Consider the following 26,027-nt stretch of genomic DNA (forward strand, 5'->3'; position numbering starts at 1 on the left):
CGGCCGCCACTCGGGTTACAGCTGCTTGGCCCGGGGCCCGGTGGGACGGGCGAGGAAGGGAACTTTGATCTTGGTTACTTCCGCACAGCGCCCTCTAGGCCCGGGCCCCTCCAACGCTTCCCTGCAGCTACGCGGCGCCTCTGCCTCCAACATCCTCCGTCGTTCGAACCCAGGTCCAGCTGGACCTCATCACCCTTTCTCTCCCTCTAGGACTGACCCCGCCATGGTGCCCTGGGCAACGCTGCTCCTTTTGGGGCTGCTGTTCTGCTGCTGTCTGGGTCACGGCAGCCAGACGGGAGCGCCCCGGGTCTATCTCACCTACAAAGGTAAGAGAGGCTTAAAGTCGTTCAGGTGAGTCCCCGGTAAGAAGATTGTATTTTTGCCTTCCGGTGGCATCTCCTCTCCTGGGTGGGCATGTCAGTATTCGGAGACGGGAGAAAGCTGCAAGGTGGCACTGGGGTGGGCATGGGTGGGGCATGGCAATCCATTGCAAAACTCTTGACAGAATAGACAGCGTTTTTCTTGTGGGGAAGAGAGTCTGATGGTATTCAAAAATCAGAAAAGTAGCTCCTATCCCCTTTTCAGACTAATACAATTCATTCGTGGGGAAAAGTGCAACCTTTTGAATTTTTTTTTAATTTATTTTTTTTGTTCTTCTCTTTGTTTCTTAAAGACTTATATGCCTACCGTCAGTCACCCAGACTGCTAGCCTAGATAAGGGATTTCATGGCAGCAGATTATCTGAAGGGATAAAACCTGAAAATTAAGAAAATAAGTTAGATGAAGGTAGTCTTTCAAAGAACAATAGTGAATCTGCCGTATATGACTATGAGGTTTTATTAGCTGAACAAGGAATTATCCTTATATTGGTTGGACTACGCTTAAAAGACTCTTCCTAAATTAGATGGGTACATGGTAGACAGTGCATTTTTCAGGAAGGCTGGAGTAAATCTAAATTTTCTTCCTTCCTTCCTTCCTTCCTTCCTTCCTTCCTTCCTTCCTTCCTTCCTTCCTTCCTTCCTTTTGAAAATGAGGGAATTGTAACAAGTTCCAAAGTTTTACTGTGGGAAAGGAAAGCAGCAGGAATACTTCTTCTTTAACAACTAAATAATGTTGTTAAAGTAAACTATGGTCCTTCTCAAGATGACAACTCCTGATAATTTTGTCGTGGTTTTCTTGGCAACAGTGTGGAACTGGTTTGCTGGTGCCAACCCCGAGATTTCCTTGTAGTCGCCCATTCAAATTGGACTAAACATACTTTCTGAGCAGGTTGCCTAACTGCTGTTTAATGCTAAAAGGGGTGATTATGAAAACACAATGACTGGCTCACCAATAATTTTAACTATGCGCTCTGATAGCTTGAGTAAACATTTTGGCTGTCCCAGGAATGGATTGTTATCATGGGGAAAGGAATTATTCCTGCATTGTATCAGTGCTCGGCTTATTGATACTGGTGCCCAAAGTAATCAGCTGTATTTCCAACTTTGATTGGCGAGGTCCAGGAAGGCAAGAAAATGTTACTTTAATACTAAATCAGTCTCAGCCTAACATACTTCATAGACAGACTATGAGGATAAAGAGCTAATCCCCAGGTAAACTACCAACAACAGCTTAGAGGAAAGTGGTATGTCTGCACTTCTTATCTCTGAAAACAAACTACAGTACAAGTGGATTCTGGTGGGACAGCAAATATTGACTGTCCAGTTAAAATAATGGCTTTGTTTGGTTTAAACCAATAATCTGTTTCTTTTTGCCAAGAATTCCTTCCACCTCTAGTGTCAAACCAAACACCTTGGAGATTTACGAGTGCAGAATAATTTCTTTTCTGTGAGTCAGCTGCTACATGGGAGAGATTTTGTTGTCAAAGAGGAAGTTTGCTGTCATTTGTAGCAAGGCGGCAGCTCTGGTTTTCATGTTCTAATCCCCTTTTTTTCATTTTAATATTATTTATGGAAATGGCAATGGGTTCCTGTGGTCGTTTTATGTTGGACCTAATAAAAACAGATACAGACAGAACAGTCCACAGCCTTGTTTCAAGCCACTGCTTCTGTACATTCTAAAGAGGAGCGAGTTTTGCATTAGCATTTGCATTAATTTCATGTTCCCATATTCCCAGATTTCTGACTTGAGATGGCCAGTTGTACCTTCTTCTTCTTTTTTTTTTTTAAGGCTAACTGTGGATTATAGATTTTCTCAGTGGCTTTACGGTATGGGTTTAAAACACTCTATGGTGCTGGTGAGTCTTATATGTGCAGAACCACCTTCAAGGGCAGTTTAGCCATGTGGACCCAAGGCAGCCAATCAAAGCAGCTTGTCGGTGTATGATGGATGCATCAGTTTGTGGCTGTCAACACACCGAGTCACACCCTTGCCCGTTTCTGTATTGCTAATCATTGTCTGGATGGATTGTGTTTTTGCTGCGGAGAGTGTTTTTGTACAGGGGTTGTATAAGTTACTGCTGTGTAGGCACATCATATCGTCATCTGTGGGGTCTGTCTGCCTGCTTCTGCAAGCATTCTCCCCCCACCACCCAAAGAAAAATATCCTGTGACCTTGCTGGGTTCCCCTACACTCCCCTCTGTTCTTGGGGATTCCGGGATCTAATTACTTGCCAGCCACTGGGGGAAAGGATTTCCCAGAAGAGCTTAAAATACCCAGCATGCCATACAGAGAAGGGACTAAAACATGGATGGATTCCCCTTCCTAAAGCACATTGTGGGGCAGGGGAAGAGAGGGAGCTTGGGCTGGAGAGGAGCTTAATGGCTAGGGTGTGCGTGCCACGTTCCCTGCTATAGATACCCTGCTGCCATTCTCACTGTAGTTGCTTTGTCGTCCTTTCCTTCAACTATGAAAATGTAGCTCATGTGAACATGTGAAAGGGAGGGGGGTGCATAAAGAAACAGCAAGAGCCTTGGCCAAAGGACAATTCATTCCTTTGGGCGGCAGCAGCCTTGGCTATAAAAGGCAAAGCTCCAGACATCACTCTGATTTCTCTGTACATGCGCGTGTGCCCGACTGGATAAAGAGACACCCACCCACTCTGTGTCCTTGCTTAGGCTCGTGGACGTACATACATGGACCATAAGGGATATGCAACTAGTGAAGATGTCAGGGACTTGGGTCTTCCTGGAACTGGGCAGGTTATGGACCATCAGGCAGGAGGGTTCCTGGTGAGACTATCAGCCTGAATCCTCCTGGGGAGGCTGGTGTCTTCCACGGGAACTTTTCCACCAGAGTCCATAGCTCAAGTCATGTTAGTTATTCTGGGTTTTGGGGATGGTGGTGGCCAGTACAACAGCAGGTCCCTGTGACTATGTCTGCTGTGGCTTAAACAAGGTCTGCCACATACAGGCAGCATATTTGGATTAAGTGGGCTCGGTAAGGAGGTGCTCCTGCAAACACAGGCCCTTTGATTACTACAGCATGTTAAAGTTTTTGAGAGGACCCTGTAGTTGCTGGTTATAAAGTAATAGTCCATCTTGTTCCAAGGTCTGCCACAGAAAATAACTCTGCGTCTTCGTTCTATAAAATTGGTGAAAGACAATGGCAAACAGAATGAATTATGCAGGATCCAATCTGGGTCGGTCACTGGAACCAGAGTTTCCGAGCTTTCGGACTCATACTGGAACCCATCCTCAGAAAACCTCTCTCACACAAGAACGTGTGCTTTGAGTAGAATTTGTGCTATGCATAGTATTTATGTGGTGCCTGGTTGTATGTGGCTTTTTAAATTGGTCATGGTGATGTTGATGGCCAGTTGTGGGTCGGTCACTTCCGGCCATCAACACCCCAATCAACAACTATAAAAGCCACACACAACCAGGCACCACATAAATACTATGCACAGAATAGCCCAAAGCACACATTCTGGTGAGAGAGAAGTTCTCAGAGGATGGGCTCTAGCACAAACCCAAAAGCTCGGAAGACTAAGCCTCTGGTTCTGATGTCTGACCCAGACTGGATCCTGCAACATTATCCTGGGACATGTATATTTGCCTTCATTCATGAAAATGAATTATTTTCTCAATGAACCTCACTCTTGCCAAGAACACAGTCAGCTTTAGCCAGGTGTTTTCTCTCCACTTTGGTTCTTTATGTGGGCAGGTTGGACCTGCCCTTATAGAGATTAAAGCCAGTGCTGGGTTACAGGGAAGAGAGGGAAGGGATTAGAGGGTTGAGCTGGTGATGGGATATACAGCTGCCCTGGACTCACTCCTGAGCGATCCTGCTACCCTTTGGTGCAATGGAAAATGTTACCCATTTCCATGTTGGAAGCATCCTCAGCTGCCATTCTGCTCCATTTCTGGGTAATGGCATGAGCCAGGGAGGTCCATATCAGGTGACCAAATGTCCTGGACAGTCTCTGTCCACCCATCTCCCCTCTGCAATATAAAGGATAATAATCCTGATTTCTTTTACTGGGTTATTGTAGGAAGTACCATTAGATGATAACTAACTCTGCTTCCCTTACTGAAAGCTCTAGCAGCAAGAAGGGTAACGCTTCTAGCAGCAAAAATGGTACTCTCTTGTACCAGCTACACAAACAGCTGGAATAGCTGCTGAATCTCACTTCAGAATGAGTGACGGGATGGCATCTCTCTCATAGCAGAAGGCACAATTTTTAAGCTTTGGAGGTTAGGCAACTTGGGTCTCTTCTCTACAGAAGGGAACATCTGAAGTGTTCCTTCATTTCCTATCAATTTACTACCTGAGCTTTTTTTTTTTTTTTTTTTTTCATTTTGCTGGATAGAGAAACTAATCCTGACTAACGTACATTATGGTTCACTCTTCAAATAACACAGAAATACAAGTCACAGTTCTGTGATTGCAGAAGCAATTAGTTGTCTGAGCAGAATTCAACTTCCTTGGGATATTTCATTAGAGTGGTGGTAGAGCTAAGGCTAAAAAAGATACATTAAGCCCAAAGAGCTTCAGTCATCATGCCAAAGACCAACAACATGTTGCCGACCAATTGCACTTCCCAGACACATATTTCCCATTGACTGTTTTGGCTGGCTACAGCCTGCTTCAGTCTGCCTGTAAGATGACAGATGGTTCTAATGTTTCCTGATTTCTTGTTGGCTCCTCCGAAGGCCATCCATCCTTCTTTCCAAGTGTGGGGGCCTATGAGATCGAACAGTAAGGGGTTTGTGGGACTTAAGGGCTCCATTTCTGCCAAGGCATACTCTTACCTAAAGGCTTGCTTGTCTGCAATAAAATGGGCTTCTTCTGGGTATGGAAATTCCAGGTAGTTAAAAAAAAAAGGTGAAGGAGTCTCTGTGGATTTAACTCCACTAGTCGTAGACGACTTTAGGGGGCGTGCTCATTTTCGTTTCAAGGCCAGCATTGTCCGAAGACATTTCTGCAGTCATGTGGTTAGCATGACATCACAGAACCTTGTTATCTTCCCACCAAAGTGATACCTATTTATCTACTCACCTTGGCATGTTTTCAAACTGCTGGGTGGGCAGTAGCTGGGGCAAGTAACGGGAGCTCACCCCGTAGCATGGAGCTCAGGTCTCAAACCTGGGCTGCTGGCTTTCCAGCCGCCAAGCCCAGCGTATTAACCGCTGAACCACCGTCCCTCCTAATTCCAGAGGGCATCCACAAAAATCTTGTGAATGGATTGTTTTCTCTCTACCACCAGCGATTTCCACCCACACAATCCTGATGGTACAGCAATTGCACCTGAATTATGTATTTGTCCCAGAGAAGTCCAGCAGGGGAGTGAGACTGTCTTCATCTGACATCCAATAAACCTCTATCCCCATTATCAGCATTCCGTTGGTGATAAATGGGTGCAGGAGGAAGAAGCGTTGGGAAGATGCTTTCAAGATGTTCTGCTTTGAAGGACTTAGTTCGTTCTCCATCACAATCAAGGATAACCGATAACCTAACATAGCTAGGTTGTCTTAGAAGAGATTAATGCCACTGCTATATTACCCCCAGTGTTATATAATGGTCATTCTATATCAAAACTGGGTAGTATGCATGACACAACCTACCCCTGGGCATATTGCCATTATTTCTTGGGGCGAGCATGATAGTCTCCCACCTGCCGTGTGTTAATGCCTGGGGAATTCCATCAGGTTTCCAGAGTTCCTTCCCAGCTTCCAGAGAAGAAATGGGAGATGTCAGCTGAACTGGACAGAGAGAGGAGAGATTGGTCAGAATCCTGCAATTCTACTCTCAGCTTGGTTGTTTCTTTAATTTGATTTTAATTCCTCATCTCCCCAGACTCATTTCTCCCCTGCATCTGTTCCTCTTTGACCTCCTGGAAATCTGCTTTTCTTCCTGTCTTTAGCCCACTTGCCTAGAGGGATTAGGCCAATTTTGGTCCCTGATCTCTGCATTCTTGCCTAGACTTGACTACAGAGCATAACTGGGCCTGGCTGGTGTCCTCTGGCCTCGTCCCCAAGGTCACCACAGGTGGGAAGTCCACCACATCGCTCTCTGATCTGTGCCCATGGAATGTGGCTGGGGGATTGCTGGGGGATTTAGACTCTTTGCTGTACCAGCCGCTGAGCAACCCCCTCACCCACGTTGGCTCCGCCTTTGCCACTTCAAGGGACCAAAATACCCCTTGAGCTCAGCCCAAGCCAAGCCACCCCACCCATCACATGGGTCAACATGATCCAGTTGCTGCCCTCTGTGTGCGAGGGGATGGGGGAAGGGTAAGAAAAAAAGGCAGATTAGGATTCTGGGTTCTTGTCGTTTGTATGGTCAGGTAGACAGTGGGCCAGGCTAAATTCATCATAGAGGACTGTCCTCTTCCAGAAGGATGGTCAGGGGCCAGATATCTCTAAGAAAGCAGACTTTTTTTGGACCTTGCTCAGATGAAAAGAGTGGTAGGTGGGAAGAGTAAGGAGAAGTGAAGACCCTGGAGTTGCCCATCAATGTTGAATCTTCCGGCAGCAAATTTTTTATTTTTTTTTAATTATTTTTTTTAAAATTTGATTTATATGCCGCCTTTCTCCGGAGACTCAGGGCGGCTTACAATGCGTTAAGCAATAGGCAATAAGCAATAGCCTTCATACTTTTGTATATTTATACAAAGTCAGCTTATTGTCCCCACAAACTGGGTCCTCATTTCACCTACCTTAGAAAGGATGGAAGGCTGAGTCAACCTTGAGCCTTGGAGAGATTCGAACCAGCAGTAAATTGCAGGCAGCTGTGTTAATAACAGGGTTCTTAGACCACTGTACTATCAAGGCTCTATTGAATGAATTATTAAGTTACAGCTTTCCCCACTCTAGTAAGATAACCAAAGTTCGCTTTACATAAAGATTCCTAAAAATGTATTTAGGCAAGCCTGACCTCTCTTTTTCTCGGTGCGTAAATGGTGCCCTACTCCTGAGAAGTAGGAAACTGTGAGACTGATAGTTGACTCTGAGGCTCTCCCTCCACAGAGTTGTTAGAGACCCGCACTGCTCGTCCTTTCAGCTTCAACTTTAACACCAGTGATTATCGCATCTTGTTGGTGGACCAAGACCAGGAACGTCTCTACCTGGGGGCAAGAGATTTTCTAGTGGCCTTGGATCTTCACAACATCAACAAGGAGCCACTAATTGTAAGTCTAAAAAAAAAAAAAAAGTCCTGCTGGATCAGTTCAGAATATTGTTAGCATTGATGATGTTACTTAGTTTGGGTAATAAAACGTCTGCTGGAAAACAATCAAACTCGGAGAGCCAATGTTCACGATGACTGCTAATGTTCATCATGTCCAACATTTTTCTGCAGTGGTTGCTAACTGCCTTGGGCTGGGTTGACAGTAAAGTAAATAAAGCAGTGGGATAAAGAAACATACCGTATTTTTCGGAGTATGAGACGCTCCGGAGTATAAGACGCACCTATCTTTTTTAGTGAGGAAAACAAGAAAAAGGAATCTGCCTCTGCCTCCCAGCAATTTTGCCTCGTTGCAGCAAACAGCAAATAGCCTGCTTTACTTTCATTTAAGTTTTCAGCATAGCTTGATTAGCACAAGAAAAAAAAATCTGCTCCCAGCAATTTACCTCCTTGCAGCAAGCAGCAGAGGCCCATGCAGCAATAGGCAACAGCTGAGAGTCAGGAGGTCGATTCAATGGACAATCAACTTGTGCTAATTAGGCTGTGCTGAAGCTGAAATGGGCTGTTTCTTCTTGCTGCTTGCTGCAAGGAGATAAACTGCTGGGAGGCAGAGGCCAAAGGGTGGGGGCCAGTGGGTGGGAAGGGCTACATTTGGTGTATAAGAGGTACCTAAATTTTCACCCCCTTTTAGGGGGAAAAAAGCTGCGTCTTATACTCTGAAAAATACGGTATATACCTTGCAAGATGGATAGGATTCATTGGGTTGTAGCTCAAACTAAGGAAGGCCAACTGTAAAAGGGCTGGAGAAGCAAGAAATCCAAAAGGAGCTGTGTCTGAAGACGATCTTCCTTTCTCTCTCTCTTTATTTCTTCAGATTCATTGGCCAGCATTACCAAACCAGGAGAATGAGTGTCGCTTGGCAGGGAAAGGGCAGAGAGTAAGTGGCAATTTTCTGCTCCTTCACTGTTACCCTGTACCTAGTGTGTTTATTGGCTTGGTTTCAATCAGAGGTGGGCTGCTGCCGGTTCGCCCATACTGGTAGTTCCGATCACAGGCTGGGCCCGCCCACCCGCCCTGGTGCTATCCTGTCCTATACATCTCACTCTCTGGCTCGCTCGCCCCGCCCATGGAGCCCAGCTGATTTCCGCACCTCGCCTGTTCTACTCACCGCAGCTGCCCGAGAAAGTGTGCTGGAAGCCGTGAGCATGAAATCGCCGCTCACATTTTTGGTTTTGCACTAGGCGAACTGGTTGTTAAATTATGTGAAGCCCACTTCTGGCTTCAATGCATCGGTGAACTGGAAATATATTTGTTTGTTTGTTTGTTTTATTAGATTTATATACCGCCCTACTCCCGAAGGACTCAGGGCGGTGAACAGGCACAAAATAAAATACATAAATACAAAATTTAAAAGCAGAAATAAAACCAGATTAAACAATTTAGCCTGAGACAAATTTAAAACATCCCAATAATTTAAAAACAGATTTAAAATTTTCAATTTAAAAGAAAAAGAAGGACATTTGGTTTTGAATGTCCAAAAGTTATCTGATTTCTTGCATCTCTGGAAAGAAAATTGTTGCTTTGGTTTTGTCTCGGTTGCTAGTTTTTGGATTCTATACAGTCCAGGATCCTTAATCTATGTATTCCCGGGAAGATGGAGACGGTATTAACTCCTGCCTGACAACTCCTTATGTCTTCCAGCTCATATTTTACTTCTTTATGTCCTGTAGGGTGAATGTTTCAACTACATACGGCTTATGGAACCTTTGAACCGTACTCATCTCTATGCCTGCGGAACGGGGGCTTATCATCCAGTCTGCAGCCTTATCAATCGCGGCTGGCGCTCTGAAGTAAGAAAACTGACCCGCGACTCCATGTCTTCCTGCTGGAAAAGAACCATAGAGTATCTTAGCGATAGAAGGCATCTCTCTCTCTATATTCTCAATCTGTCGCATCTTCAGGGGAACTTTGAGAAAGATAATCAGAGCAGAAAGTAGTAATTAACTCAACTGGCTAGTAGTCTGCCTTGATATGAGGTCACTTCTATGAAGGGACAGTCGAGAAAAGAGGGCAGGGCAAAGACAGAAATTGGGAGCAGGGACTGGAACCCTTACCCTGTAGAGTTCATTTCTAAATGACTGGAAATCAAAGTAAGTTTTCATGATGATGGCCCTGTTGTCTTTTCCCCGTTTGCCCCTCCACAGGAATACCTGTTCCGCATAGTGCCTCATTCACTGGAACCAGGCAAGGGGAAATGTCCTTATGACCCCCGGCAGTCCAGCATGGCTGTGCTTATCAGTAAGTAGCTTTGAGTGAGTTGAGTTGGATGAAGTATTGCTAAGGTGTAAAGTCCAACTGTGCTGTTGCGTAGGCATCCTTCTGGTCAACTCAATACCCATGTGGAGACTGTATTGTAGCTGTTAAACCCAAGCTGCTTCTTCCTGGGTGGCATGGCTGCCCTCCACAGCTGTCATACGATCCCACGAAAAAAAAAATGGTGATTGGTTTAAGCAGTTGCTGACATGTGCTCTGTGTGTGTGTGTGTATGTCCATGTGCTCTTTGAATTGCAGGTTTCCTTTGAATCTGAATTGCCGCACAGCCCTGCTATCTATAGCTCCTATCTGATCTTTGTGGCTTTTGGTTTGTTATCAGGGCTGCAGGAAGTAAACAGCTGACTGGAGGGGAACAAAGTACTTGGGAAGGGTCTTTGCGAGAGAAGCGTTCATTAATTGCACAGAAATGCTTGGGATGGCTGAGGTCTCATGTTCATCTCTGGCATTTCATTTAAAAGGATTGGAGGGAGCAGGGCTGAGAAGTACCATTGTCTGACCGTGTCTGTAGGCAGCAGCAACAGCAGCATCTATCAGAAGCCCTAATGATGCCCCAATAATGCCATGCCTGTGATGATGACACAGCTGAAGTGCACCAATACGTTCTCATGTCACAATATCTGATACAAGTATATAAACTGTGGCCTTTGTGCAAATGGCATCATCACACCCAAGCGTACTCTATCATTTCCCTACCCCACCCTCAAGGATATCCGTGCTGTTGAGTAGATTTTATTGACAAAGCCTAAGGCACCTCCCTGTATTTTAATGTTCTCAAAACTCCAGATCTTCCAGAGTTTCCCTGGTTATGTCTGCACATGATGCACACACCCGATGATGTTCCATTGTTCCTCTTCTTCCTGATCCACCCCTCCAGATAACACGCTGTACGCTGGAGTTCATGTGGATTTCATGGGCACCGATGCTGCCTTGTTCCGGACCATGGGACCACGCCCAGCTATACGCACAGAGCAGCATGATTCCCGATGGCTCTATGGTAGGAGGCCAAACACCATCTAGAGAAAAAGCAAGGGGGAAATTGGACTGAAGGATGAGATAAGAGACCATGATGGATAACAAGAGTGAATTCTTATAGTGTGAATATCTTAGGGGGGGGGGAAGAGGAGGACATCAGGCTGGTGCCAGGACTTGCCAGTCACCCAGAAAAAGGTAGATAGCCTTGCCAGGGTGAGGGCTGTTCTTGGAGTTTGACTGGCAAGCCAAATGTGGGCAGGAGCAGGAGAACCATATTGTGTTGCGAGCAATTTCATACGATTGCTCCCCCATTGATGTACAGCTGCTTCTGTCCGATTAAAAATTGTACTCTGGTGACTGCAAGACATGGCTTCAGCGTGCTTCTTACACCGTGGAGCCTGCAGCCAATGAAACACCTCTGCCAAAGAGCCAAAGTCTGCCAAGTAGATTTTCTGTCCTCCATTCTATTGTAGCCTCTAAAGGCCTCAGTTGGTTGGTCTGCAGGCAAAACTGTCCCAAGGCGCAGGAGTAAACAGTGACCTGTAGAGGAACTGTATATACCAAGGACAGGGACCTTATACTTTGGACTTGTTTTGTGGCAGCATCTCTTCCCAAAAGTTTGCTTCAGGCTAAGCTAGAGCACTTGCTGTCTCCATCTAGTGGGGAACCCATGCAACGGCCTCTCTTTTCCCCTTCCTCAGACCCCGTTTTCCTCCAAGCCCACGTCATTCCTGACAGCTCCGACCACAATGATGACAAGCTCTACTTCTTTTTCCGGGAAAAAGCCCTGGAGGGAGCCGTGGGGCCTGCCGTACTCGCTCGGGTGGGACGGGTGTGCCTGGTGAGCAGAGTGGGGGGTTTATCTTTGCTGGGGAGGTGGGCAGGGTTGGGCAAGGCGGGCTGAGAAGGGCCAAGCCACTGGGAGCTGCTGCTGGGGACCTCTTCGACTGCAGAGCTGATGTTCTCCTTAGCGATTCTAAAATGTGCCCAAGGGAACGAAAGGTTTGATTCAGGAGCCAGAACCAAGCTTGACTTCCACTCTATGCTAGGAAAGAATAAGTGTCGGCCGCTTGTAAGCCTCCCTCTTGAAAGTGCCAAGCTGGATCTTTAAGAGCAAACATAATTGGCAAGTGTTGATGGGACAGGAATGCTAAAGTCTTCCGTGAGACATAAAAAGGATCACATGATAAGGACTCCCCTCCTTCTAAGATTTGCCAAAGTAGCAATCAATTTTGGAGAATTGGGTGAAAATAAAGGGTGAAAAGAACCAGCTTTACAGCAGCAACTGAACAGAGAAGATGAAGCAAACATAGTGGTCCTTGGGGGAGGTAGATGGAAATGTGTTGGGGGCAAGGGAAAGGCACAAAGCGGTACAAGCAATTTTGTCCCTTCCCTGTTGCAGAGCACATACATACCCTATGGACAGCATAGATGGTAAGTGTGCATGTATCCATCCTGCTCTCCGGGGATACACAGTCATGAATCTAACCTACTGGGGTATTTCCTTGAGAATCATCCTTGGTAGATTTAAATTTTCCCCAGCAAATGGGAGGATGGCCAGTGCAACCCTACCGTGTGGTGAGGGAGCAGCTGCTGCGTTGCAATTTATGGTGAGTTCTCAGGAGTGCAGGAAGTGTGAAGGGCTGAAATGCTACTGCACAGCCAAATGGCTTGTTTAGCCCTGGGGAGGCCCACGTCCACAATTAGAAGTGGGAAATGAGATCTTCCCTAGAGCCCCATTGTTCTCTTGGCATGGCTCTCCGTGGTGGGAAGTTGCAAAAAAAAAAAAAAGTATTTAATCTGGAGATTTCCGATCAAGGATGAGCAGTTGTTCCAGCCAAAGGAATTCAGCCTTTGGCATGTCAGCAACCACATGTAGAAAATCAGGTGCAGCCAGGATTAAAACTAAATTCGATTTAATAAGATACATTTCAGTTAAATTAAATTTAAATTTATAAAATTGTGAATTTTTTTTTTGTCTTTTAATAATTCCCCCTTTCTTTGGTCATGTTGCACATTGCAATTGGATGACAGCTGTTGGAAGAACCACAGATTTTGGAGACCACATGCCATTGTTGTACCTATTGAGCCGTGGTGGTGCTGTGGTTTGAATGCAGTACTGCAGGCTACTTCTGCCGGCTGCCTGCAGTTTGGCAGTTCAAATCTCACCAGGCTCAAGGTTGACTCAGCCTTCCATCCTGTAAACCGTTTAGAGAGGGCTGTAAAGCACTGTGAAGCGGTATATAAGTCTAAGTGCTATTGCTATCAACTGTAGTGTTAAAGCTTCCCATTGTACTCAGTTGAGGTCTTCAGATCTTCCCCCAACCTGGAAGAAGCCTTTCTCAAACAGACTCAGCTGTCTTGGCTCAATGGTAGGTGTAGCCCCATTCATCTGGTGGTTTTTGGATGAAGAAGTCTGTTCTACTAGGTCTCCTCTGCCCTGTACCTTGATTCAGCCTAATTTTTGTTACTCACATCCTGCAGGCTGAAACAGTGCCATAATTCCCAGGTGCAAACAGCTCTTTTTGCCCCCTTGCAGCTCAGAAGTGGTCCCGTTACTTTCTTGTCTCAAGGTTTATGTTTCTGCGGAATCACGGAGTCATCCTAATAAATCTCTTGGGGTTTTTTTTTCAGAACGACGATGGGGGACAGCGCTCCTTGTTGAACAAGTGGACGACGTTCCTTAAAGCTCGTCTCGTGTGCTCTGTGATTGGAGAGGATGGCGTGGAGACTTTCTTTGATGAGCTGCGTGAGCCCTTCTTTTGGACAGAGAGAGTTTTGTTCTTGGGAGAAGAGGGGACAGGGTTGGGGTGTCGTGATAGCGGTGAAGGCATGGAAAATTGAGACTTGACGAAAGAGGGTTAGGTTGGGTTGTTCAAGGATGCGAGCCAGAAATTCTGCCACATTTTGGGGAGAGATTCCAGCTGAAGGACTTAAAGATGGGCTGTGCTTAAGCAGTGACAAAAAAACAGCCATTGAAATCTAGCATCCGTGTATTATGGCCATTCTAAAAGTATTTTCTGCCTTAAGTATTGTAGAACAACCCAGCTGCAGACCTTCAAGTCAATGTAATCTAGCACCCATTTGGATTTGGCAGTGTTGTTGATCCTGGCCATTTTATAAACAGTTTCTGAATCTAGTATGTGAAATGGCTATTAAAACACACACACACACACACTCCTTCACTTAAACGTCTTTCTCTTTTCATTTGTTTCTTAAAATAACTTTCTCGTGCCAGCTGGCAACTGGAAGCATTTGTAATCCCTACACATCTGGAGGTTTCCAGGTTGGGGAAGTTAAGCCTCCAAGCATGAAATAGATCTGTCTATGCTGACTGGGGAACCCTGGGAATTGAAGTCCATACATCTTCAGGTTGCCAAGGTTGAGAAACACTGCCCTAGAGCTTTGCATGCAAACCCTGAACACGCATCTCCTTCAAGGTGCTCGACTGGTTTGTTTCCTTCCCCCAGGTGACGTTTTCCTTTTGCCGACTCAGGATGAGAAGCATCCCTTGCTCTATGGGGTCTTCTCCACCCTGGGGTGAGTAAAGCCCATGTGATGGGGGTGGGGAGAGCCTGTGCAGAAGATCCCAGCATCCCTCCTCTGTCCTTCTGTCTCTTCCTCTTCTCCTCCAAGGTCAGTGTTCCGTGGCTCAGCAGTCTGTGTTTACTCCATGGCTGACATCCGCACTGTCTTCAACGGGCCCTTTGCTCACAAGGAAGGACACAACTACCAGTGGGGGCCATACACAGGACGTGTGCCCTACCCTCGTCCTGGAGCCGTGAGTCTCAAACATCTTACCCTCCAAGTGTTCAAGATTTCATTTCCTGTTTCCTCTCATTCTGTAAACTCCTTCCAGTAACCTCTTGGCTAGCTTCTAATTCTGCAAGGGCTTCTAATTCAAGCAAGAAAAGAAAACCCGAATCCTAATTCTTTTAATTTTTCTCCAGTTATGAGTTTATGGGATCATTTTTCCTTTTTTTTAGTGCCCAGGAGGAACCTTCACCCCAGGCCTTCGCTCTACACGTGAGTTTTCTGATGAGCTGGTAACTTTCGTGAGGGCCCATCCCTTGATGTTCCATGCAGTCTATCCCCTCCAGCGCCGTCCCCTCCTGGTGAGGACCAATGTCCCCTACAGCTTCACTACCTTGGCTGTGGATCTTGTGGATGCAGTGGATGGGCGCTACGAGGTGCTCTTCCTTGGCACAGGTATGTCCAGCACTTTGCAATTCCACCTGGGGACCAGCTCAGATTGTGGTGATGGCCTGTGTTACTTTTTAGTTTCTCATTCTAAAAGGCAAAAGGACTTGTAACCTAAATTAGGCTTTGATTCCAAGTAATAATAATGAGAATAATAATAGAAAGTAGTTATAGTCAGATGGACAAATATATACCCAGATTCAATTCATCCAAGATCAGAATAAAAGAAAATACTCAATTAAAAATTACTAATTGATCAGACAGTGTGAGATCAGACAGGAGAAGTTATTCCAACAGCTATGACAGGGTTGGCTTCTACATTAGCAGCTTAGCATGCTACTTATAGCAACTAAGGAGAACTAGGCAAGCTTTGTAAAAAAAAAAAATCAGTTGAAAAATTTTAGAAAAATTATGTTTTCCTTATCCAAATTATCAAAATAGTTGACAAAGCTGGAGAATTAAATCCAGATCTCCAACTTGATAGGATGCAACAGAACATGAGAACCAAGGACAAGAGCAAAGAGTATCCTGTGAAGGAGAATTGTTATAGCTACGGTGGTGCAGTGGTTAGAGTGCAGTACTGCAGGCTACTTCTGCTGACTGCCAGCTGACTGCAATTTGGCAGTTCAAATCTCACCAGGCTCAAGGCTGACTCAGCCTTCCATCCTTCTGAGGCGGGTAAAATGAGGACCCAGATTGTTGGAGGCAATATGTTGACTCTGTAAATTGCTTAGAGAGGGCTGTAAAGCACTGTAAAGTGGTATATATCTCTAAATGCTATTGCTATAGTGTCTTTTCTAAAGTCATAGAAAACAAAGGATTGGATTTTGCCCAGGAGAAGAAGGTCTTCTCTGCAAGATGGATGGGACGGTTATGAGGTTTTTGGCAGGAGCAAAGAAACTTCTGAACAAGTGCTGGGGATAATATTCCAGGCACTATAGTTGAATAGGCTATTAAATGCTTAAAGTATACAATAAATGCTGAATTCACGTCTGAGATAAATCGCTATTTGCCCAAAATCTTTTAAAAAAAAATTGGGACAAGAAAAGGTTTTTAAGCAGACTCTTATTTACAGCTTTCAAGGGAACAGATTTCCATAGAAGGGGAGCCCACTGTAAAATAGTCCCCATGTTCCTTTGCCCACCCCCGCCCCCCGTTTCTGATCATTGCTATTTAGAGAAGGGGGCCCTTTGCTGGCAAGTTGACATGAAAACCAGCTTTCTTTCCATGTCCATACAGGAGTGGGTTTTGAAGGTAAACAGCGCTGTCTTAATTATCCTCAGAAATGGATCAGTCATATGCCCTTCACTGAGCAGCAAAAGCGTTGTCTGATTAATGCTTCTATCTTCTCTCTCCAGATCAAGGTACAGTGCAAAAGGTGATTGTGTTGCCCAAGGAACAAGGGATACTAGAAGAACTGACTCTGGAGGAAGTTGAGGTGTTCAGGGTGAGCAAATAGACAAGCCCAGTCATGATTCCCTCTTGCTATGTTGTTTAACCTTCGCCATTTTTGCTCTTCTCAAGGTTTTCCCCCCTTTATTGTTGCCTTATAGGTACCAGCTCCAGTGAAGACACTGTGGATATCCTCAAAGCGAGTAGGTGGTTGTTCAGGATATATATTGCCAAGGAATTAAACAGGGCACAAAGAAAGAGTTACTCTATAAGAGTTGCCTATCAGTGGGGGAAGGAAGAATGCCTTCATTTTATCAGAGGCAAAGGGCTGTGGGAACAGCGGATGAGTAGCAAAAGCCCCAGGTTTATCCCACTCTCCTCTTTTTGTAGCAACAGCTCTATGTCTCCTCTGACATGGGCGTTTCCCAGTTGACCCTCCACCGATGCCGGGAATATGGTGAAGTCTGTGCTGATTGCTGTCTGGCCCGGGACCCCTACTGCGCATGGGATGGGCAACGTTGTGCCCGCTACAGTCACACAGCCAAAAGGTCAGTTTTCCAAAACTGCTAATACACATTGCAGAGTTTGGAGGCAAAGCCAACCAGGGTCAGAATTCTGTGTGTGTCTTGGTGAGAGAGCCAGAATCGCATTTGAATGAGCACTTCTATCCAGTCAATTGCCTGTGAGAAGCAGCATGTGGCAGGACCAATCCTGACTGCTCGGCCTGGATTTTAGCTGTTCCCAGCCTGATCTAGCTTCCTCTTTTCACCGAGATGGCATCGCCCTACTGCATTGCTGACAAGAACAGAAATCAGGGCAGTTTAGCAGACAAGCAGAGGGTTAACCTTACGGTATAATCATGAGACAGACTTTAAGCCATGCAGAGATAAACAGAGACATGAGTCAAGGCAGATTTGTACACATGGCAAGAAAAAGTGAGTCGGCTCAAGACAACAGAATTTGGAGTCAGTCCACTAAAAGAGAAGGTTGAGTGCAGCAAATCAAAGAACTGCTTTGAGTTCTTTTTTTTGACTGAAACAGAAAACGTATGTTTGTGTTTATTTATATACTGTATCTCTACATATTTATAAATCTGTATCTCTATATAAACACACACACACACAGATACATACATACAGTAACCCAAAAGTCAGCCCCCCTGGCCAATCAAGATATATTTTATTATTTTTTTCCCAAAGAAAATTTTTCTGTACTTAGGAGTGTTCAAAGGTCACGCATCAAAAGAGTCAAGTAGCATTTAGAAGAAAATGGCAACCAATTCAAACATTTAAGTGTAATTTATATAATACGTTGTCCATGGGAACTGATGTTTAGTACAACCTGTATATATATTATATATATATATATATATGTAAGTAAACATTGTAGGGATTAAAAAAGAACAGTTATTTCTACATGTGTATTTATGAAATTCCACCAAAACCAAGTTTTTTATAATGAAAGCCTCCAGGTTTCCTATTTTCAAGAAACAGTGTTTCTAAGATAATCTCTACGGCTCTAGGTTATATCAATAAAACTGACGTTTTTTAGGTCCTGAGTGTCTTCCTCCTCTTTTAAAAAAGATGTTGAGACTCTAGGAAGAGTGCAGAGAAGAGCAACAAAGATGATTAGGGGACTGGAGGCTAAAACATATGAAGAACGGTTGCAGGAACTGGGCATGGCTAGTCTAGTGAAGAGAAGGACCAAGGGAGACATGATAGCAATGTTCCAGTATCTCAGGGGCTGCTATAAAGAAGAAGGAGTTGAGCTATTATTCAAAGCACCTGAGAGCAGGACAAGAAGCAATAGGTGGAAACTAATCAAGGAGAGAAGCAACTTGGAATTAAGGAGAAATTTCCTGACAGTTACAAATATTAATCAGTGGAAGAACTTGCCTCCAGAAGTTGCAAATGCTCCAACACTGGAAATTTTTAAGAAGACGTTGGATAATCACTTGTCTGATGTGGTGTAGGGCTTTCTGCCTAGGAAGGGGGTTGGACTAGAAGACCTCCAAGGTCCCTTCCAACTCTGTTATTCTATTCTTTTCCCCCAAATGTGGAATTATCTAGGGACATGACATGACCAACTCGGGAAAACACCCTCTGTTGAGATTGAAAATAATACTGTTCATTGGCAGCTGTATTCCTACAGTATGGTATGACCATGATTCCTTACCACCTTCATGAGCTGGCAGCAGAGGAATATACATGTGTGTGTGTGTGTGTGTGTGTGTGTGTGTGTGTGTGTACATACATATGTATGTATTTGGTGCAATTAATATCAGCAAGGCAGCATCACTTCCCCCATTCCTTACCTCGTTCTGTTTTTTCATACAAACATTGCTCGTGTACCCCTGTGGAAAGGAAATGCTAATTGAGATGAAGTGCCCGGAGAAGAAACAGGCATTGAAAGGGGCAGTTAATTTTCAGGTAATTTGGTCTACTGAGGGAACTTAGTTGAGCTCTAAACAAATCGAGGTCTGTTTGGAGCCAAAACCAATCCTCTCTGGATTAATTGCCTCACTGAGTTTTCCTGTTTTCCTGCCTCGCTCTTGCCCTTCCTTGGTTAGCAAGTGTTGTGAACAAGACCATTGTGTATAAAAGTTGCTTTGAAGACAAGATGATGGCTACGTTGCTCTTGCCATCAAGTCATAAAGAAGAAACATATGGGGAGTAATCGCATTGTATTTGTTGTGAACAATGCATTTCCTCAGTTGCTGCGTAAGAAAGAGAGTGAGCAATGAAGGGTGTATCTTTTGTCTCTGACCAGGAGGAGCCGTCGCCAGGATATCAAGCATGGCGATCCCCTGAGGCAGTGCCGTGGATTTAATGCCAAGGGTAAGTCTCTCCAGATCTGCCTATGAATGGTTGTCAGTGTCTACTTGCCAACCAATATTGGTTTTGTTTTGTTTTTTATAATGGACACAGAAGTAATTTAGCAGCCTGGGGAACAGACTGGCATAGGGGATGAAAAGGGGATTGTGGGGGCAATAAGCTGACTTTGTATAAATATACAAAAGTATGAAGGCTATTGCTTAACGCATTGTAAGCCACCCTGAGTCTTCGGAGAAGGGCGGCATATAAATCAAATAATTTAAAAAAAAGGGCACATTTTTCTCACATCCCTTCCACAGGTCAGGATCTCTAGTGGTCAGCATTTTTGAAGGAAAGAAAACGGTGAAGTAAAAGTCTAAAGAAAACTTAGCTGTAAAGTTGAGTTGCCCAATTCCAGTCAGATTTTCTTCTTAAATGAGGAGTAACAGGAAGGCTACCCATTCTAGACCAAATCTAGGCTGCAAAAATGTTCACTAGATAACAGCAAAAAGATAAAAAATGTTCATTCTTTGCACGTCCTCTGGATTTTTGCAGCACACATCTGCAAAAATTATGTCTTAATGAAGGATAATAGAAGTATGGGTACTCCTTGGTTAACCACGATAATTGGGACGCTTGTCACTTAGTGACACAGTCATAAAGTGCAACATCATGTGAACGCACTGATTTACAATGGTAATTCCAGCAGTTCTGGCTGCAGCTGTTAGGTGAATCCCCATGTAGTAAAGGTTGCAAATGGCAATCACATAACTACAGGGAGGCTGCAAGCTGGTTCTTGACAACTTCAAGAACCAGCTATGGATCTTCTTGTTCAGTGCTGTTGTAACTTTGAACACTTGCAAAACAAATGATTGTTAACCAAGGACTACCTGTACAACCATTATTCCATGGAAAACATACCTGCTTTGCATGCCAAAAGGAATCTTGGCATTTCTCATGTTAAGAAGTATCAGGAGATACATGATGGTAATGCAAAGTGGAAAGTTGTTGCCATTTGGTAGGCAATATTTGGTTAGGTGCACCAATTGCCTGTTATATATTAGGCAGATTTCAATGCTCGTGTTATTCCCAGATTGCAAGGAGGAAGAAAGATTGTACTTGGAACGTTAAATAGTATAATGGAGATTTATAAAGTGAAATTGTACTTATTCTCCAGCATTCATGATTAGAGGGCAGCCTCATACTGAGGTAGGAGCAGAATTTAATTGACCATTCAGGAAGATGGCTAGCTGTAAGACCCATTCTTTTAGAAAGGGAAAGCAGAGTTGAGGCTTCTTAGAACAGGATAATTTGTAGGGAGTCGCAAAACAAATACTGTGAGTGGAGATGGCTTGTGTTAACTTGTATCACCAGCAGTGCAGGCTGATATTAGTGCAATATTATGTAAATATGCATTATTAGCTTGATTTAGTAATCATAACCTAAGGGACTGGAGGCTGGAATATCCACAGACCTGGAAACTACTGGACTGGAAAATTAATTTAGTTATTGCTAGCGAAATTATACAAGTTTCCTGATTCTTTCCAAATTGTTTATCTTCCTCTCTGGAGCATGGAAGTATTGGGAAATAAGGAATTCTTGGGTGTTGCTCTTCTTCTACCGATGGCTAGGCATGCTAGAGGAAACAGCAGTTGGCTGGCTACTGGAACGGAAACAAGGATAAGTTGCTTGTCTGGTTGGCCAGGCGTATATTGGAAAAAGATGCAAAATTGTACAGTGGGAAATAAAAGTTCATCTGAGTAAAAGCACTGCATTTTAATTTAGCTCTTCCTGTGCTTTTTTCCCCTCAATGCTATTTTCATACATTTATTGAGAACCGGATACATAGATTTTGCACAGCTATAATTAGATATTAGCTCCTTGACATTTACAACTGGAATTAATAATCTTAAGACTTTCCTGCATTTGTATGTTAAGTAGTGGGCTCCTCCTGCTTGGTGAAGCGGGGTTATCTTTGGTAATGATTGTTCACTTGTCTCCCCAGAGATTAGAGAATATCCGATACTAATGTCTGAAGGGCACCAGGTTGGGGGAAGTGATTTATACTTTTTCACTGTTATCTGTTTCCTAGATTTTTCTGTCCGTTGCATCTACCTTCTTTACTGTTTTTGGGGCTTTCGTATCTTTTTAAGTTTAACTTCTAAAAGGGCTGGGTCACAGTTTGGGTTTTATCTATTTAGATTTTCTGAATACAGCACCTCATATTTCAGTTGGCATTGCTTCTCCCCCTAATTGCAAAAGTAAAATTGTGCAACAACCTAGAAAGAAATAGGTGGTGGTAGTAGATGTATCTACCGCTAGACAAATACGAGGAAATCATTCATTGGGGAACTGTTGTTTTCTAAAATAAATCATTCTGGTTATTGGAATAGTGAATTGAGGACTTCACATAAGCCATCTCTGCAGTATGTCAGATGACTACCTACTGTAAATCTGTAAAGGAAAAGTGAACCACGTGCATTGCGGTGCAAGACCTAGCAGTAGCTCTAGTGATTCTTTCTCCATGGAGCATTTAGTGTAGCTTCTGCCAAGTTACAGAGTGACCTCTTTCAGATGGTTGGCTAGACTGAGGAAGTTGAGAAACATTCCAGATGGTGTTTCTATAGCCCAACCAGGAAAATTACATGAAGTGGACCTCAACACCAGTGCATCGTTTTCACCATCCTATTTTTTGGTAACTTAAATCTCCATGGGAACTGATAAAATTCTCAATCAAAAGGCACATGGCATCTTTCTTTAGGCTCCCTGGATAACGTATTAGCACTTGTGCAAATAAAAGGGCTGCACCTATTAAGCTACTCTTCCTGATGCAGTTTATAATTGTATCATATTTTGAACAGATCTCATATTTTTGTGACTTGGTTTAAGAAATTATTCGCTTAACTCAGATTGCACCTCTTTTATGAGCAACTTTCCTGAAGCCGGCAGTGGCTAAATCCAAAGTCATAGTCCCATATATTCATATATCTCACTTCTCTCTCTCACTTCTCTCTCTCAGCCCCATTACACACACTCTGCATATTCAACTTCTCACACACATATATACTTGCTCACTGATTATCACTCCCCACTGCCACCTTGTCATTGTTCCCTTGCACAGCTGATCCATGGAAAAAGTGTGACATTGAGCCACAAAGAGAACATGATGCCTTTTTTTGTACAAGTTCCCCATTGCACTAGCAAGCCATCACTTAGGCAACTCCCCTTTATGTGGCAGAACCCATATCACTTTAGTAACAATGTTAAAAAACAGGCAGAAAGGAAGATGTTTAGCAACAGACTGTATGCTCCTATAAGACTGTACTTGTGGACACGCTCTCTTCAAACTTCTGGGGAATGAAAAGGGGCCTACTTCTAAGCAGTCTTGGGTAGATTACATTGTTAATAACTTCCAGATGTTTTGGACTTCAACTCCCATCAGCCCAAGATAGCACAGACACTGGCAAAAGCTGTATTGCAAAAAACTTTTATTTTGTTGCCTTTGTAGTACTTGAAATTTTAACCAGGAGTCTGCTTTAGCTTTGCACACATTTTTACAGTGGACAACTACTGAATTGTCCTCGCTCTGACCAGGAGAACACAGGGGTGACAGGTTTTTATAATGTCTACTGCATCCAAGGACCATTTCCTACAAAAGCTTAATTTTTAACTGTGTTCAAGTTGGGAGAAATCCTTTAATTTTGTTCTCTCTTCCCTGGTAAAAGTTGAAAGAACGTAGGTGGTACGTTGTAGTAGCATAGTACTTTAGAAATGAGTCAGAAATGAGCAGCCCTATTGCGTTCATTTTAGCAGAAATTTGGTGATAGCTTCTGGGTTTCTTAAGACTAAATATTTTTACAGCAAAAACTTTTTGGAAGCCAGACTTGTGCTTAGCAGACTGTCTACTTCCAGCCTTTACTGAAATGCAGTGGGGTCTCAGAACTCAAGGAATGCTGTTCCCCTCCCGGTCCCCCTGCCCCCATCACAGCAGAACAGCAATTAAGTGAACAGATTCAATACGGACTAGAAGGAGGAAGTGTATTTCTGGAGTGTGAACCCCGATCTCCCCACGCGACCATCAAGTGGCTTATGCAAACAGACGATTCTACCAAACGCAAAGTGGTAAGTCCTGCTAAACATTACTGAACGTGGCCTTATGCTGTGGGCGCCGATACTGTGGGAACTTGAAACCGAGGATTGGAAAAATCTGATCATATGGTGGGCACTTTTTATGAAAACAAAATCTAAAGTCACTGTCTCATGGTGGATGTTGAAGTTGGCAACTGAAACTTTGCTGAATTCACAAAACCTGTAATCACACTCGCATACACTTGGTTAGATCAAACCCAACCACATTACAGCTTATGCAGACTAGGCCACTGACTAGTGAGACAGCTGTGTAAGATGCGAATTGAAAAAGCAAAGTAATTTCAATTATGTCACATGCTCTTTCCTTCCCAGTTGCCCCGGGATCGCATATTGCTTCAAACACCTCAGGGTGTGCTTTTAGGCCCCGTGATGCCATCCGACAGTGGGCTCTACCAATGCGTAGGCACCGAGAATCGCTTTCGCCACACTCTGCGGCGGCTTCGTTTGCATGTCCTTCCACGGTCTTTGCTGGAGGGGGCCATCACCTCTGAAGAGGCACCCACCCTGGGTATTTGTGAGAGCTACTGGCAACAGTTCAACAGAGCCCAAGATATCCAGCACAGGGAGGGCGGCCACCAGTCCCATGCTGGACCCAGCCTGTGGAGTTCTGAACAGCAGTCCAACTGGTACAGAGCTGTTCAGCAGCAATCATTGAACTGGACCACCAGTACTCCCCATCACTCGCAAAGCGGCAGCACCACTAGCCGCCGTCGCCCCCACCATCACCGCCATCACCACCACCACCACCGCTCCAAGCCATGGGCAGGGCATCGAACTCCACCTCGAAGCTGAGCTGGATGGAAGACAGTGGGCAGGGAGGGGCTTTGACCTAATCTTTGGCGCGAGAGAATGACATTCCAGTGGACTCTTTGTAAAGAGCTGAGTGGATCCAGAGATGGGGAAAAACCTCTTTGCTTCCTCCAGATTGAGGGGACAACACTATTGCTAACAAAGTGTGGGGTGCGGTGTATCCAAGCTAATTCCAGGGTTTTTAGGACCAGGGCTTACTGGTTCTTTCCTGAAATGGAAAGGTGGCCAGTGCTAATTGCAAAGGCTTTGGCATTCATTTTTTTTTTTTTTTACAGTATTCATTCCCAACCTTATGCCATCCTCTCACATCATAGAAGGAAAACTGTGGAGCTTCCTTCAACATTAACACCATCATTTTATTAACCCTATGCTGCAGAAGCATGTAGCAGAAAATAAAATACCAGTTTATTTTCTAAACAAAATGGAAAAGGGCCATTGTGGATTTGTGAAAGGAAGAACATTTCCATGCACAGTGAGCCCAATGTTACAAGTAGTTTTAAGACCCAGCCTCGTCAGAATCAAGCCCTGCCACAAACTGAAAGAGGGCAATGTTAACGAGTTTAGTAGTTTATCCTGAGTACTGCCTACGCCACAGGTATTAAACGGAACCTTTGCTTCAGTGGAAGTACTCACACCGTTCCTGTTTTTGTCCAGCCTGTAACTGAATAAGGAAATACAGAATATATGGGCTTGGTGACACAAATGCCAATCTAATATATGCCAAATCTATATATGTATCAACTGCTTTTCAGTCAAAAGAAAGCAGGAGGCTTTAACCCATTACAGATGCTATCCTGGTATTAATTACAGTTGCAACTTCTTTGGAGGAAGTATCTTTTTATGGCAGAAACACATTCTATTACCTCCACCTTTCTGATAATTTTAACAGAAATGGTTAAGAACGTTGCAGATTATGAGCTCTTCCAGAACAAGAACCAACTGATTCTGTATTAGATCAAACCAAGTTTCATCTACAGTTGATCCATACTCTGCGCCATCAATTCCCAATTGTAATAGACATTTAAATTTCATTTACTTTGCACTGTTGATAGGTCTTACCAACTTTATTCCTGAAGAATGTAATATTTTTAAAAAGCCATTGGACTCAGGGGGTGAGGGGAGAAGGGGGGTTATCACTACAGCTCATGGAATGAATTCCAGAGTATGTGATGATGGGAAACTCTTTTGAAGGCCTTTTCCAGGCTGGTTGGGATTACATAATCTAAACCCAGGTGTCAACTTGGCTATTCCCTATTTATTTCTGCTACGCCTCATTTCTTAAATTTAACAGAGTATTTTGGTGTCATTACTTGCATTTTTTCCTAGATAAATATTGAGGCATGGGAAGATATACCCTCTTCATTCAACATAAGCTTTGGTATGAGATTTTTGTGAAAAGCATCTGAAAATTTCAAGTACACAATGATCTTTCAATGATCACTAATTTCACATTTGAGACACAGAATTCTAAGATTTTTCTCTCACAGAATTCATGCTAGTTCTTCCTCGGCTTGCCCAAGGTGTATTCAACTACCTTTAGTATAATAATGCTTTCTACAAATATACAGAAAATGCCACTTTTTATAAGTCATACATTTTAGCTCAAATTTTTATATTAAAATTAAGAAATCGTGGTTAAATAATATGTAGCCCAGTTGATATTAACAATTTCTCCTTTAATTATCATGAGCCCTCTGATCACCTCTGCTTAGCGTATCTTTAAAGGTATATTCTCCAAAAAGATTTTTAAATTCATCTGGAATGAAAACTGACAGAATTCATGTTCTATTC

At 43.9% G+C, this 26,027-nt stretch overlaps 1 protein-coding gene across 1 annotated transcript; it reads left to right on the plus strand.

Moving 5' to 3' along the window:
• Positions 1-223: 223 nt before the first annotated feature.
• On the plus strand, positions 224-25,146 carry LOC139312912 (semaphorin-3F-like). The gene is given in 18 exon segments (XM_070938124.1): positions 224-326; positions 7,410-7,570; positions 8,441-8,503; positions 9,297-9,416; positions 9,771-9,864; positions 10,775-10,894; positions 11,574-11,713; positions 13,507-13,621; positions 14,343-14,412; positions 14,509-14,653; positions 14,859-15,081; positions 16,431-16,519; positions 16,626-16,667; positions 16,855-17,012; positions 19,234-19,301; positions 23,139-23,176; positions 23,178-23,399; positions 23,739-25,146. Coding segments are annotated over 18 exon segments (2,451 nt in total). The 3' UTR covers positions 24,219-25,146.
• The last annotated feature ends 881 nt before the right edge of the window (positions 25,147-26,027 follow it).

Source organism: Pituophis catenifer, unplaced genomic scaffold (genome assembly GCF_029215685.1).
Source record: "Pituophis catenifer annectens isolate HBS135680 unplaced genomic scaffold, rPitCat1.0.hap2 SCAF_2, whole genome shotgun sequence".
Classification (NCBI taxonomy): domain Eukaryota; kingdom Metazoa; phylum Chordata; class Lepidosauria; order Squamata; family Colubridae; genus Pituophis; species Pituophis catenifer.